Raw genomic sequence first — 15,362 nt, forward strand, 5'->3', positions numbered from 1 at the left:
ATGAGCGCAGGCTAGGAAACAACACACAGATTCAAGGAGCAGCAAAATAACTATGCAGGCTGCCACACAGGATAAGATTGCTTGTCTCGCTGTTCCTGTATCCCTCTCCTCCACACCCATGCTGGACAAGACCAATGGCTCATCTAGCTCACTATCCTCCCTCCACAGCCCCCCCCCATATCAAATCAGACCAATGGCCTGTGTAGTCCAGTATCTCCCCGTCCTCAGCTGGATCAGATCAATGGCCCGTATAGTCTGGTGTCATCCACCCACTCCCCCACACACACCCACTGGATCAACCTCTTCACCTTAAATCCAGCCCCAGCACAGAGGTTCAACTGAAACTTTGCTCTTCTGTCTCCCTGCAGGTGATGCCCCCTATTGCACCCCCGAGCAGTACAAGGAGTGCGCGGACCCAGCCTTAGGTGAGACTGCCTTGCCCCCTCTCCCTTTTGAAGGTTTGGCCACTGGCCCAAAGCGGAGCATTTGGGCCTGCTCCATTCCAGGAGGACAGGGTTCTTGCTGTGCCACACATATCAAGGGGCAAGGAGAGCACCCAGCAGCAGTGGGGTGTGTGAAGGAAGGTCCCCATCCCTACCGTAACTCATACCTCATTCCAGTTTTTAATGGGGAGGCCAGCAACCCCATGCAGGTCCCCTAGACATCAGGAAGGGGTGTGGCACGAAGGGACTCTATCCATCTCTGAATCAGGCCCTTCAGTCCATCGAGGCGTGCGTTTTCTTCTGCCTCTGGGGTCCAGCACCACACCTGTTACTACAGGAGCTTAGAGTCATGGTCCCGTCAGGCTCTCTATGCATGGATGGAGCAATCTCTCCAGGGTGCAACCAGGTTTTTAAGCCCTAAAGGATGAAGATGACTCTGGCTATGTTTGAGACACCTCCATGGTCTTCACCCTGATGGTATCTGTGCTCCTGTGACCATCACTAGCAGCTGTCTTCAGGGTTGAACGCTGGCCATTCACTGCTAAAAGCACAAGCTTTTACTGCTTGAACTTAGGGAGTAGCTCCATTAGCTGGCAGCTGCAGTAGACCCTTATTCTCATATGTGGACCACCCACTAAAGGAGAAAGACCCACACTCTGATACTGTGGTTTACACTCCTATTGCACACCTGTCAAGGACCCTACTGCCACATCAGACTTGGCCACGGGGCCTTGCCAATGGCTGGCAGTGATGGTGACTTGGCTGCAGCAGATCGTGTCCCCCCTTTACATTCATCCTTTAGACTCCAAAGACTCTTCTGTAACGTGACTGCGGGTGCCATATTTCTCACCTCTCTCTTCCCCTGTCCCTCCCTCTGATCCCTGCACTGATTGCCCTGCCCCCTTCATTTGTTTCTATTTGCATCGTTTTCAGATGGTGATTTTCTTTCTCCTTCTTTGATTTGGCTCTGGTAGTGCCTTGTGTTTGTTTTGTTGCCATTGACCTCCCGAGAGCCTTAGCTAGGGCAGGGGAATGGCTTACAAGTGGGAACTGGGAGGAGAGGGTCCTAGAAATCTTCCGGAAATTGTCCCCCTCTTTCTTCTCCTGTTCAGTGGCTTGAGGGGCACTTTCCAGGGCAGTTTTGAAGTTTGAGGAATGTCGAGAGGCCCCTTTAGAGTATGAGTTGCTATTGTTTTATTTTGTTCTCTCTCTCCATTCCCCTCCTTTCCGCTCACCTCCCTCCTCCCCCCAGATTTTCTGCTGGAGAAGGACAACGATTACTGCGTCTGTGAGATGCCCTGCAACGTCACCCGCTTTGGCAAGGAGTTGTCCATGGTGAAAATCCCCAGCAAGGCCTCAGCCAAGTACCTGGCCAAGAAACACAACAAGTCGGAGCAGTACATTGGGTAATTGGGGAGGAGGCTTGCACCACAGCCCTGGGGGCAGAGCCGATGGAGCCAGGACACTGCACATATTGCCAGTGCCACACGAGTTTCATTCCCCATTGGTCCCCGAGGCACCTGTCCAGCCTCCAGATCTATGGGACGCCAGGTGCCGGTTCTTAATGCCTAGCCTCCTTTCCCTGGTCTCATGGCTTCCTGCTGGTTTCATCCATGCTGGATGTGCTTCAGAGACTCCAGGCTGTCACACAGAGCCAGCCCCATCCAGTGACACTCCCTTCCTCTCTTGCAGGGAGAACTTCCTAGTGCTGGATATCTTCTTTGAAGCCCTGAACTATGAGACAATTGAGCAGAAGAAGGCCTACGAGGTGGCTGGCTTGCTGGGTGAGCCATGTTTCCCCTCCATACTCAGGGGCAGGTAGGGAGCCAGGCCTTGTGGTCACTGCTGAGCAGCGCTAGCTGAGTGCTTGTGGTAGGGGTCCATTCAGCTCCAATGACTCCCCCTACACTAAGCCCCAGATGCCTCCTGTCACCTCCAGTGAGCTGTGGCTCTCCCTTCCACCTGTCGGTGATGCTGGAGGTAAGCTGAAGCAGGGAGGGCAGTCAGAGACCCTGGCTCTGCGGCAGCCCAGTGGGCATGAGCTGTGGAGTCCCCTGGGAGAGCAGGGCCTTTGGTGCTGAGTGCAGGGGAGAGGTGGGGCAGATGGTAATTCCATGGCTCTAAGGCCAGGCACATGGTGATGTGTGCTGCGGGAGGCTGAGAGACGCTGCACATTTGAGTGCAGTAGCTGAGTCCTGATCCCACTGCTGTGAATGGCAAAACTCCCACTGGCTTCTGTGGGACCAGGATGAGGCTCAGTGGGGGGTTGGTGGGAGCTGTTCTTACACAAGGCTACTGCTTCTCCTGCTGCCCCCTTGGGGACAGAGCCTGCTGTGAGTGGCACTGGGGTAAATCTGATGTACCTTGCCCAGAACATCGTATGGGATGACGGGGAGCGTGATCGCCCCCAGCTCAGATGGCTGTGTGCCCACCTTTAGCACGGAACTCGCCCCCTCGCACACCTCACCTCTGAACCTAGACCATGGCTGCTGGCTCAGCTCAGCGATTTGCCTCCCATCCCACCCCAGGCAGATGGGGGACTGTGTGGTCCGTGTCTGGCAGGTGAACCAGATTTCAGTGAGCGGGAAGTAGCATTATCTGTACCTGTCCTTCCCCAAAGTTCCCGTCCTGATCTGTTTTCTCTGCAGCTGACTCTTTCCTGCAGACCCAAGTGCAGATGTTTAAGGGCTTTTTGAATAAACCAACTGGAAAATAGTAATGGATCCATTTAATGAGCAGATGTCATCTCAGTGCAGAGCCATTGTGGTTTGGTCTCTAGCCGGCTGAGGGAGTAGGGCTCATGAAGTGGAGAAATTATATAGGATCCCTGGGTGCAAGTGCACTGGTGTGAGGTCCCAATTGACAGGCCCTCGTAGGGCAGGTGGGTGAACCAATGAGAGAAGCTTACCAAGCTCAGGCCAGAGAGGCGAGCCAATGAGAGATTGGTTTATAAGGTTATATGGCAGGCAGGTGAGCCAATGAGCGTAGCTTAGAAAGGTCAACGTTGCCTCAGGGCTGACTGGGGAATGGAAATACCCCTGGAAGTGGGTGGGGGCCCCATTCCATGAGGCAGATCACTGTCCAAAACTACCCCCCACATACAGACACACACACACCTTATCCCTCCTGACTTGGCTCTTCCGAGGCTTTCTCCTCCAGAACCTCCCTGCCCCAGCTCTCCCTTGCGTTAGAGAAGCTCTTGGGCCTCGGTACTCCAAAGATGGAGCAGATCCCACTTGGTCTAGCTGCTGGTATGAGTCAGTGGAGCAGCTCTGCATACCTATGCAGAGCCCTAGAGCCTGACAGCCAGTCCCAGCACCTTCTTGAGAGGCCAAGAAGAGTCAGGGCTCAATTCCTAGAGGGGCTGAGAATCAATGGGAGCTGTGAGTATTTGGCCTCTCCGAGTAGCCATCCGCAAGGGCCGGGGGCTTTGCTGGCTCCATACGGAGGGGTGTTTATTGGGGACACAGAGCCAAAACCTGTACCCCAGAACCCTGGTGCTTTGGGGAAATCCTGGCATGGCTGCGGGCTCCATGGCTCCTTGGCCTCATCCCTGGGTCTTCCTAGTGAATCTCACATTGGAGCGCAGAGCCCTGGCCACTGGTGAGTCCATTCATCGCAGAGCGGAAGGACTTGCTCCCCTACTTCCAGTGAGCAGAGGGTGCAGAACCCATGCCCTTAGCCCATGTGGAGGGTCACTGAGCTCGTAGGTTCACCAGCCCAGCAGATCAGAGCTCACCAAACTGCAGCCTGGAGTCAGGACCAAGGATCCCCAGATGCCTCCGGTTTTGGTTTGCCGAGGGGCAGGGGGTGTCCGTGTCACAGGCTCATCGGAGACCACTAGAGTGAACTCCGGGGGGAGAGATCCAGCCTCTCGCTACAAGTGAAAGGAAAAGGAGTACTTGTGGCACCTTAGAGACTAACAAATTTATTTGAGCATTTATTGAGCCACTAAGGTGCCACAAGTACTCCTTTTCTTTTTGCGGATACAGACTAACACGGCTGCTACTCTGAAACCTGTCACTACAAGTGGATGAGCTGCTATGGCAGATGCAGCTGCTGCCTTCTCCTTTCCCTCCCTCCCTCCCTCTGTCTTGTCTCCATTCCTCAGCTGTTCTGTCCTACACTATATAACTGAGCCCCTGAGTGGCTGAGGGGCCACCCACTCTCAGCCAGCCCACCCTGACTGCTCTCATCCCTCTTGTCTCCAGGCGACATTGGTGGGCAGATGGGGCTGTTCATTGGGGCCAGCATCCTGACCGTGCTGGAGCTGTTCGATTATGCCTATGAGGTGAGTGAAGGAGGGATCACCAGGAACCCCACTCTGCTGTGGAGGTTGAGAACCATCCCCCATGATGCACCAAGATGCTCCCCTAAGGTCAACCCTCGTCACACTGCTTCCCCCACAGCTCCTTCCTCACATTCACCTCTGCATGTCACTTCACTGCCTGCTCCCTGCCTGGTCTCGCCCGCCAGCCCCCCTCTGCCCTCCCAGTCCCTTCCCACTCAGCATGGTGCCAGCCTCGCACGCCTCCTGCCAATCCCCTGGGACCCAAATCCCTGCTGCCCATGGGAACTGTGAGCCTCTTCATATGTTGTGGGTGAGTTTCTGATCTCAGCTACCCTGCAGCCAGTCCAGAATGGGGAGTCACTCTGGATTTACCTTGCTATGGCTGGGAGCAGGATCTGGCCTGTGCTGTTTCCACTAGCCCCTCATCATGTGACTTACCTCAGCACTGCCCCCCTTAACTGGTGCCCCTGATGTGCCCCCGGCTCCTCAGCGCGCAGGGTGCTTTGGGTCACCATGAGGGGGCCATCCCACCAAGGAGCTGCTTTCACTTTCAGGTCATAAAGTACAAGCTGTGTCGCCGCGCCAAGTGCCAAAAGAATCACAAAAGGAACAACACAGACAAGGGCGTCACCCTGAGCATGGATGATGTGAAACGCCATGTAAGTGCCTGAACCTGCCCTTCTCTTCGTGGCGTGGGCCACAGCTCAGTTAGACTCCCCGACATCTCCACTGACCCCTATGTTGGGGGAGCGGCAGCACGCTGCCCTGCAGTGCCCCCCAAGCTGCTCAGCGAGCCCGCTGGGGCTGGGGGTTCTATAGGAGATTGCTGAGTGCTTGTGAGACAGGCAGATCCATATCACTGGCCAGCGCCTGCTGTAGGGTAGCCAGGCGCTGTGCAAGGTCCTCATACATAGGGCATGCATCTCAGTCCTTCCCTTTAGCACCCTTGTTGTCCTGGCCTCTTCCTGCTCCTTCACCTCTGAACTAGCAAGGAGGGCTAAGAGAGGACTGCCTGCCTTGAAGGCCAAAGTTAGGAACCCCCAAAGCCTATAGGCTGCTCAGAAAGTGGCTCGTGGGAATGATCTTTGTGCTGTGGGGATTGCTGGGGAGCAACCTGCAGTGAAAGGACATGACTGGGATCAACAGCAGGGCACTGAGCATGCCAGCTTGGGGCCTCATGCTCCAGTGCCCAGTACCCCTGTCCTCTGGGACTGCCTGGAGTGGTAGCTGGCAGCCTTTGGAGAGGAAGAGGATAGAAAACCGCCCAGGTCTTGCTAGTGTGCTAGTCACCATGGTATTTAGGCACCGGAGTTCAGTGCCGACTGGTTTGCTGAAGATAGCTGACAACTGTGGTTCTCTTGAGGCCATGACACCAAGCCAGAAAGTTCGGACCCAGATGCACAGATCCCCCAAACTCAGGGGCATAGGGCCTAGGGAGCTGGTTCACTCATTACAGAAGAGCCACAAATCTTGCAGCCCATCTCTAAACAGGGTCTTTGTTCATGGGAGGTGGCATCACTCAGCCAGGTATATGGAGATCTCCTGTGCTCTGGAGCTCCCTGGGCAAGGGCACTAAGTGTTTCTGGGGCATCCCCTGAGCTGCTGGGCTCCCCAAATGCTGCCAGAGCCTCTGGTCTCTGTGATTACTAGAGGGCTGGACTCTTGCCTCTATCAAGGCATTGCATGATGCTGTCGCTGTAACATCTGCTCTTCTCCCTGTGCTCAGGACCATCCACACTTAACTCTCCTTCCCTCATCTCCCTTGCCCCAGAATCCCTGCGAGAGCCTAAGGGGCCACCCAGCCGGGATGACGTATGCAGCCAACATCCTACCTCACCACCCGGCCCGGGGCACATTTGAGGACTTCACCTGCTAACTGACGTCTGGATGTACAACGTACACTACCAAAGCCCTCCGGAGAGCGGCCCCTGTCCCTGGGGGGCATCCGTGGAGGGGACACACCTAGGGGCCCTTGCTCCTCGCCACAGTGGGACATTAACAAGAGTGATGGCCTCAGGTTTAGGGCCACGTGGCAGGCGGTTGGGTTGGTTTCTGACCCTGGATACAGACTCAGCGCCAGCTGCTCCCTCACCCCCCCATAGTTTAGAGACTCTTGGACATTCCGGTCCCAGCCCCCCCCCCTCGAACCCCCCACACACACAGAGTACTGACTCTGCAGCCTGTGTAGGAGCTACACATGGACCGGGCCGGGCCACAGGACCTGGCCCGCTCCTCCTTGGCTCCTCAATTTGTTTCTAACTAAAAAGAGAAAGGAGCCCAGAAGAATCAGCCCTTCAGCTACAGTCACGTTGGGGGAAGTAACCCCTCTCCCATGTTCCACATTCCTGTCCATTTACCTGGTTTCCATGTCTATCCCACATCCACGCATCACACTGGAGAGAGCCTTGGTGGGGGGAGGGTTATGAGCGAGCACGAGGAGGCCTGGTCCCTGCACTCAGCTCGAGCCAGCTCTCCACAGAGCAGGGGAATCTGTTAGTACTGAAGCATCACCTCCACAAAGGTGGGAGCTCCCGGTGCCTGTCCTCTGAGCCAGGGCCCCCACTGCTATGGCAGCATGTTTTCTGGGCCCCTCTTTCAGCATTTCACCTCCAGTGTGGATGGGAGAGGCTGATGGTGAGAGCTGGATCCCAGAAGCTTCCGCTGTGTGTCCCATGTGCACCGCAGCCGATTCAGCAGCCACAGTCTTGCTCTGAACTTAGTCCCCTGCCCCTAGCACTGAGTCTCGGAGCATGATGGTGCCTGGGAGCCTTTCCTGGCTGTTGGTTCAGCTCGAGGGCAGATGCCCCCAGGTTTCCCCTGCTCCTGTCCCCTCCAACATGACAGCGGTTGATGCTGTGTGGACTGAGCTGGGGTAATGATAGCCCCATCTGTGAGCTAGCACAGCGTTCTTCCTCCCTTCACCATCACCCTCCTCCACATGCCGCACCCCCAGAGAAGTCTCCTGCCCAAACTCTGATATCTGGAACCTACACAATCCAGAGGCATCCAGAGAGGCCCCTCTGTGTGGACAGTGCCAAAGACTGTAACTTGGGGTGGGAGAGGGGAATGAGGCCCGTACAGTAGCCATGCTGCAGGGTCAAGGAGGACTTTCCAAAAACCCTAAGAGGCCTCAGCCTCCTTTTCCCCTAAGGCAGAAGCCTCATAGCTAATGGGGCACATAAAGGGAAGAATCCCCCTCAGGCCCATAAGCCCCTGCTATTGCACAGTCCTTGCCAGATAAGCTTGCCAAGCCAGGCAGCTGGGGATGGATGTGCTATGGGGAGCACTAGGGTCAGCATAACAGGCGAAGAAAATACTGATGGATAAAGCTCACACTCATCGTGCTGCCATTTCCCATGCAGGTGGGATCAGCCAGGAAGGGGAGCCTGCCCAGGACAGCCTACACTCCAGAGCTGCACTATGGATAGTCCGACACAGGGTTTCGGGGGGGGAGCCATGCCTCCCTAAAAGGCACCTATCCAGCTTTCCCAGGCCGGTCACATGTCCTCCAGGCAGGTGCTGTCCCAGGAAATATTGGGCTTTGCATTCCCATCTGCCATGGAGTCACCCAGAAGCCAGGCATCCTCAGAAAAAGCCTGACACCAGGGAAGCCTGTGCCTCAGAGCTGGCTGGGGAAGCTGGTGCCCATGGGCTGAGCTAACTTCCCACGGAAGGAGGCTTCCAGCAGGACAGATCCTGTCCACACGACCCTGCTTGTGCTCTCAGCTCTGCCATGGTCAGCTGAGCCAAGCCCTCCACCAAGCAGAACCCTCTGGGGACTCACAGACACCCACCCTTCAGAAATGACCCACAGACACTCCCCCTCCCCACAACCTCTCCAGATGAAATTCCCAAATCACCGGCAGCTTCTGAAAAAGGCAGGCCCTGAGCTCGGTTTTTCAGCCATGCCTGTCGTTCACAGCCACCCTTGGCCCTTTGTGTCCCAGAGTCTCTGCTACTGTGTGGGCAGAGCCAGCCCAGTCATGGCCCCTCCATGGGAATCTGGTACATAGAGGAGAGGAGCTGTGAGGTCAGTTTGACTTAAGAACATAAGAATGTCCGTACTGGGTCAGACCAAAGGTCCATCCAGCCCAGTATCCTGTCTTCTGACAGTGGCCAATGCCAGGTGCCCCAGAGGAAGTGAACCTAACAGGTAATGATCTAGTGATCTCTCTCCTGCCATCCATCTCCACCCTCTGACAAACAGAGGCTAGGGACACCATTCCTTACCCATCCTGGCTAATAGCCATTAATGGACTTAACCTCCATGAATTTATCCAGACTTGTGTGTAACAAACCCAACCCCCTCCGCAGCCAGGCCAGGGACTCAAGAGCCAGACCTTGCCTGGGCTGCCTCCATCCTTTTGTTCCACTGTCAGGGCCAGCCCCAGAATTCTTGCATCCACCCTGTGCCCTCCACCAAATGACAGCTCTGCAGGGATGAAGTGCTACTTAGCTTTAAGAGCTTTTGCAATGTCATTTTTATTATTTTTCTAATCTTTTTTTACTTTATGATTATTATTATTTTACTTCCTGACCAAAATTAGGAACCAGGGTCAGGCCTTTGTATCTAGCACTCGCCCAAAGACAAACGGGTCAGCCACGTCCATACATTGTCTTATGGCTCCTTTGTGCGGTTTCATTCCTTTTCTTTCTTTCTTATTTTCACTCTCACGCTCTAAAGCTTTTAAAGATGGGGCTTGGATTTGGATTTGACCTTGATGCTCACCCGTTGAAACTTATCACTTTTTATTTGTCTGATTTTACTATATCATCCTCATTTTATATTTCTTATATATAATATATAATATATATTACTATATATATATGTGTGTGTACATATATATATATATATATATCTGTATGCGGCATATCAGTGTAGATACCCATCCAGTAGCATTTAGGCCTTGATATTGTGCCATTTTTCTGTTACCGATCTCTGAATGCCTTCAAGTGTATAAAGTGTTGAATTATCTCTGGTATCTGTACTATGTACACACATTTTCATAGGAAGCACAATAAGGTGACAAATGCATTGTATATCAATACCTGCTACTCTTAATGATATAAAGGATACTATAAATGGATGAGATAAAGGATAGAGACTGAGCCTGTTTCTCCCCAGCTGGACTGCAGGACTCTATGCTTGTGGGTGTGAAATCAGAAGCACCCCAGGCAGCTGCTTGCTCCCCACATGGCTCATGTTGTGCATCTCAAACTGAGGACCAAAGAGGAGACCTGCTGCAGAACAAAGCCTTTGCCTTGAATTGGAATGACTTAAGTACATACTTACCTTCAGCTGTTGTGAGAGAGTCCCATTGACTGCAATGCTTAAAGTTAAACATGTGCTTAAGAGCTTTCCTGGGCTGAAGCCTCTAGAAGGGAGTCTTTAAATGTTGTTTCAGAGTAGCAGCCGTGTTAGTCTGTATCCGCAAAAAGAAAAGGAGTACTTTGTTAGTCTCTAAGATGCCACAAGTCCTCCTTTTCTTTAAATGTTGTGAGATTAAAGGAACAAGGAGGCCCGATCCTGCACTGTCCTGGGGCCAGTCTCCATTGATTACTATTACTATTGTTCTGTGTTGGACACATAGCATCACCAGGCAGGAAGGTCACCTGAGCAGTCCCATTCCAACGGGCTCTTTTCATCTTCCTCAGGATTTCACCTCTGCATGCTGAGGGCGAACTGATGTGGAAAGTTTGAGCAAAAGCAGAAGAGCCATTTTCCAAAGAGTCTGGGGAAAAATACACTGTTGCTCCTACTTTGTTGAATGTCTGACCTCTAACCTTTCACAGCTGTAGCACCTCAGTGGTTCAGGGCAGAAACCTGAAATTCAGCAGAGACAAGGCCAGACTTATCCCTCTCAGGGGCCTGGTGAGAACCTGTTTAATTTGGCTGTATCAGGAACAATTGGCTGTCTAACACCATAATGCAGGGCAGGATCCTGTCCCTGAGGGAGACTTTAGCAACACATGGCTGGTGACAGGTTTCAGAGTAACAGCCGTGTTAGTCTGTATTTGCAAAAAGAACAGGAGGACTTTTGGCACCTTAGAGACTAACCAATTTATTTGAGCATGAGCTTTCGTGAGCTACAGCTCACTTCATCAGATGCATCGGATTCATCGGCCGGTGATGTGCTGGGGACAGTGTAGAAAGGCCAGACTCACTCCCCTTGCTCAGATTGGGCTTCATAGGAACAGCAGGGGCTGTTGGTAGAATGAATGTCAGTGCATGTCAGCTGCAGTCATGACTCCCTCCCAGCCTGCTCTTTTGGGGCCAGAGGCGGCGCTGGACTGCCAGCGGGTAGCGGTGAGGAGGGATGTCTTTGAATAGGAACAGAATAGTTACTAGTGTAAGCCGCATGCCCCATGGGGAATTAATGAACCTAAATTAACCAGCCATTAAGCAAAGTCTGGCTGGGGCTCTAAGACTTCTGTAGAGCTATGGGGACTGCACTGGCGTGGCCACTGCACACTGGCGCTGTCCATGAGTGTCAGTGTGGTTTGCTACGGGCCATAGTGCATACTGTGTGACAGCATTCACTGGCACTGAATGTGGCTTCAGGCCTATGAAGGGATGTGCACCCCACAGCAGCCCTGAGAGGGCAACAAGGGCCCCAGAAGCCAGACAGGTTACCTGGCATCTCCAGCAAGGAGGAGGACCTGGGTTAATTACAAATGAAGCCCAGCTGTGGAAAGGTGAGGGCAGTGCTATAAAGCCGGAAGGGGCCCTTAGGGGAAGGAGTCTGCCATCACTCTCTGGAATGAGGGAGCTTGTTAGGGACAAGCAGGAAGTCTAGGGAGCGAGTAAGCCCTGTGATCCTGCCCTGGAGTAAGAGTCTAGCAAGAGGCTAGAAGGGGGTGAAATAGTCAGGGAGGAGTATAACTCTTCTGGTAAACCCATAAACAGGCAAGGGGGGAGAGAGAGGCTGGGTAGGAATGAGCCAAGGGACAGGGACTGAACAGACCTGGATTGCTGGTTATGGGGCCCCTAGGCTACAATCCGGTGTAGCAGGCAGGCCCGGGTTCCGCTGCTAGCTACTGGTCCTGCCGGAACCCCAGGAAGGGCCTGGCCAGAGGAACATGTTAGCAGGATAGGCGAGAGCAGCGAGCAGAAGTGGGCACCCAATGCCCCAAGAACTACTTTCCCAGATGTAGCCATGAGCAGGCATGCTAGTGGTGAGTAGGAATCCTGTTACAAGGCCTCAAACACATTTCAGCATGGAGCAGCCAAGGATGGATCCTGGGCCCTGACTGTGTGGGGGGGTAAGTGTAGGGGCCTTGCATTCCAGCACTGGGCAGGTATGGGGCTGGGACACTGAAGTTTAGGGCAGGAGCTGCAGCCCAGTGCAGTGAAATCCTAGGCCCCTCCTTTCACACGCTAGCCAGGCGTTGAGCCTCCTGCCTTCTAGTACAGGGCACCGTAAGGAGGGCTCCAGCCTGGGTTTGCTCTGGTGATGTGCACCCTCGAAGTGGGCACTGCTGCCTCCTAGCAGCCAGATGGTGACAAAACAAACCCTGTGTCATTGTCCAGAGCTAAATGGCTGGAAAATGTGGCCTCTACGGTTACAGGGCCTTGTTAGTAGCAAAGTCATGAATATTCCCAGCGCTGCAGCCTTGAGCAATGTGCTGCTGGCATTCATGGCTTTCGCGGGAAGCTTGAAGCCGGCCTGCTCCCTCAGCACCTGGTGCCCAATGGCTGAACCGCCACCATGGGGCTGTGGCTGGGGTAAGGCAGGTGGGGGTGGTACCTGATGCAGTGAGAATGAACCCTTTGCACCTCATCCTGTTCTCAGGCCTCAACACAGCCAGGGCTCAGGAGTGCTGGGAGTGGGAGCCTAGCCAGCTGCAAAGGCCAGTTCTGGAGCTAAATATCCCCAGACTTCAAGGGATCTGGGGTTTGGTCCTAGCCTGTCTGTGACATGTAATAGTGCACAGGTCACAAATGGCTGACTTGGGCAGCTAGTGAGCCCTCTGTCTCAGCCTGCTTGCCTATCGCTATCCAATTCCATGGAATGAGTCCAGTGGGTTGCAGCATAGTTTTGACATCACAAAAACCACCAAGATGGGCCCTCCTTAGCCCTCCTGTTGGTAGCTCCATGAGAGGCCAAGGGCTGACTGGGCCACAGGAATTTCCCTCTCCTCTCACTCCTAGGCCGGTCCCTCCAGGGTAGGGCTGTGGCATGTTGGTGGGGGTCAGGGGTGTGTGGGGGGGGGGAGTTCAGGCTGCTGCTGACAGGCATGAGGTTCTGTGAAATGGCCCTGAGTCCAGCACCGCTCTGGTGTGCTGACACAAAGGCTCCAGGCCTGATAAAAGGGCGCTCTTCATCACAAGGCCCCAGATACTCAGTCTCTATGCAGGGATAAGCTCCCTACTGCTAAGACCTGGCCTTTTCTGGGTTGAAACATAGCTGCCATGCAGCAGCTTAGGACAGGAAGTGAAGAGGAAGCCAATGCCCAGTGGATACTGCAGTGGGCAGTTAGGGAGACCGCAGGGAATTTGGCCAGGTGCTAATACCATGTGTCTCATGTATGGTACCATAGGGCCTTTCACAACCGCAAAGATTAGGACCTCAGTTTTATGGCACCTCCCATGGTGTGGCTCTGCAGTCCCACACCAGGACACTGAGTTGAGCATGGAAACAGGCCCACCAAGCCCAGGACACCTCATCCACAGAAGAATTCCTGCCCCTACAGAACAGCATTGCATTAGCCTCCTACCTAATTAAATGGCACTCAGCGAACTTGCCACTGGATACTCCAGGCTCAGAGCCAATCAGATTAGAGAGTCCCAAGCATCCCTTTGAGCCGCTCTCTGGCACTAATGGAGTTTGGCTTCCTGGGGCCCATCTCAATCAGTTAAGACTCCACTGTGGACACATCCAGCTGCTCGTCTCAGGAGAGAAACAGGCTACAGCTCCATTACTGCAGCAGCCAGAGAGGCAGAGTGGATTAGAAGGCATTAGCTGATAGAGAGGAAGAAGTCTGGACTGTGGGACCTGCAGGTAGTCAGCTTTCTCTAGAGCACAGGGGGGCACAAGCCATGCTGGCACTCTGGTGCTTTCACCCTGTGGGTTGTGTGGCCTCTGCAGCGTGAGGATTAATCGTGCTGAGTTATATAAACGCAGGCAGGGGGGCCTGCAGTAATTCATGTTTACCCTTCGCTCCCTGCTGGTGCTGCCAGCAGACACAGGAGCTGTGATATAATGATACAGCCGTGAAGTGAGCACCATACGGGCAGGGGAGAGCTGTGCTGGGCAGCCAGGTGCCATGACATGGGTTGGGGCCCATGTGGCAATGACAGCCCTTTGGGCCAATCACCCTGCCTTCTGTGAGATGCACGTCTCAACCACACTGAGGGGCCAGGACCTGAGCTGGGCAGACTGGTCCATGTGGGATTTCTCTGGTGTAGTTACAGGCTGGCGCTGGGGCTGAGCCACTCAGGAAGGGCAATATGGTCCATGCACTGCTGTGTATTTGTGGCCACAAGTGTTTGGTGTAGCCTGTGTTCCTTTTGTGGGTCCTCCTCCCCCCATCCCACAAGACACCTGGAAATGAAACCTCATCCCTGGCAGTATTTGGTCTCTCCTAACTTGACGAGCATTGCTCTGTTTTAAGGTCTCATGAAAGTTGGTGCTGTTTCTGTGCTGTGCTGCTCTGTGGGCCAGGCCTGTCCATCACATCAGCACTGTGCTAGGAGCAGGGCTGGACTTGGCAGCATAGCACTAAATAATGCAGGTCCTACAAAAACAAGTTGCTAGGTTTTTGGGGTGGATGGGTTACTGAATTTCCTGGCAATAAATGTTCAGCTCTTCATCCAGCCTCGATTCCCTGCCCCCACGCTGGCGGCTGCAGCAGTGGGGCCTGCACCCCACATGCCTGGCTCTCTAGCCCCTGCCGTGGGCAGGATGCTGCTGCCCATCTCTTCCTCACATGCAGAGAAGCCTCATCTCCAAACAGCTCCCCCACCACTCCATTTCCTTCAGCAGCTAGTTCAAAGTGACCCCCCCCCTCATAGTTTAAAAACTTTCCACAGATTTTGGTTCTCTGCCCTCCCGTTAATGTGCTTCTGCTATGATGCCCACAAACATGTGGGCCTGGCACTAGCTGGGCTGCGGTGACTTGGGACTGCAGAGACCATGGATGGAGATGACAAAGTGCCCCTGTGTGCCCTGATCTTTCTCCCTCCCTGAACCCCTCCTGTCCATGTTTGACATCAGAGAGCTCTGCAGTTATCACTCGCTCTCTGAATTTTGCCGTTTTCGGTCTCTCCTGTAACTGCATCTGTCTCTCAAAGTCTGAGTTTGGCTCTCGCTCGTAAACCTCCCCACTACGTTTCCAAGCGGGGCTTGACTCGAAATCCTGTCACTGGAGTTAGATCATTGTACAAGAGATCAGATTTAGGCCTAGCAGCTCTAACTCAGACCCTTGCATCCCACACACACCTAGAAAGGACTGAGCAGCCAACATCATAACAAACCAGCACAGGAGAAAGAGTTTTGTTCCAAACTAAAGAGAATCTTTTACAGGTAACTTTGCATTGACATTACTAGAGCCCCCTAGTGTGCATTGGGCCATTTCTTCTGACACGTGCTGCAGCTACCTCATTAAACAAAGCACAATATTGTACA

At 53.7% G+C, this 15,362-nt stretch overlaps 1 protein-coding gene across 4 annotated transcripts in view; it reads left to right on the plus strand.

The window, feature by feature from the left end:
* Window positions 1–9,882, plus strand: part of ASIC1 (acid sensing ion channel subunit 1) — a 122,145-nt gene extending 112,263 nt beyond the window's left edge. Inside the window, exons 7-12 of one of the 4 annotated variants that reach the window (XM_073318723.1) lie at window positions 369–425; window positions 1,696–1,849; window positions 2,136–2,227; window positions 4,655–4,734; window positions 5,289–5,393; window positions 6,461–9,880. In XM_073318723.1, the coding sequence (XP_073174824.1) occupies window positions 369–425; window positions 1,696–1,849; window positions 2,136–2,227; window positions 4,655–4,734; window positions 5,289–5,393; window positions 6,461–6,610 (638 nt within the window). In that variant the 3' untranslated portion in view covers window positions 6,611–9,880. Of the gene's footprint in view, window positions 1–368; window positions 426–1,695; window positions 1,850–2,135; window positions 2,228–4,654; window positions 4,735–5,288; window positions 5,394–6,460 lie in introns of all 4 variants that reach the window. The other 3 variants (XM_073318724.1, XM_073318721.1, XM_073318722.1) reach the window with 3 other exon arrangements.
* Window positions 9,883–15,362: the final 5,480 nt, after the last annotated feature.

Source organism: Lepidochelys kempii, chromosome 20 (genome assembly GCF_965140265.1).
Source record: "Lepidochelys kempii isolate rLepKem1 chromosome 20, rLepKem1.hap2, whole genome shotgun sequence".
In the NCBI taxonomy this organism is placed as follows: domain Eukaryota; kingdom Metazoa; phylum Chordata; order Testudines; family Cheloniidae; genus Lepidochelys; species Lepidochelys kempii.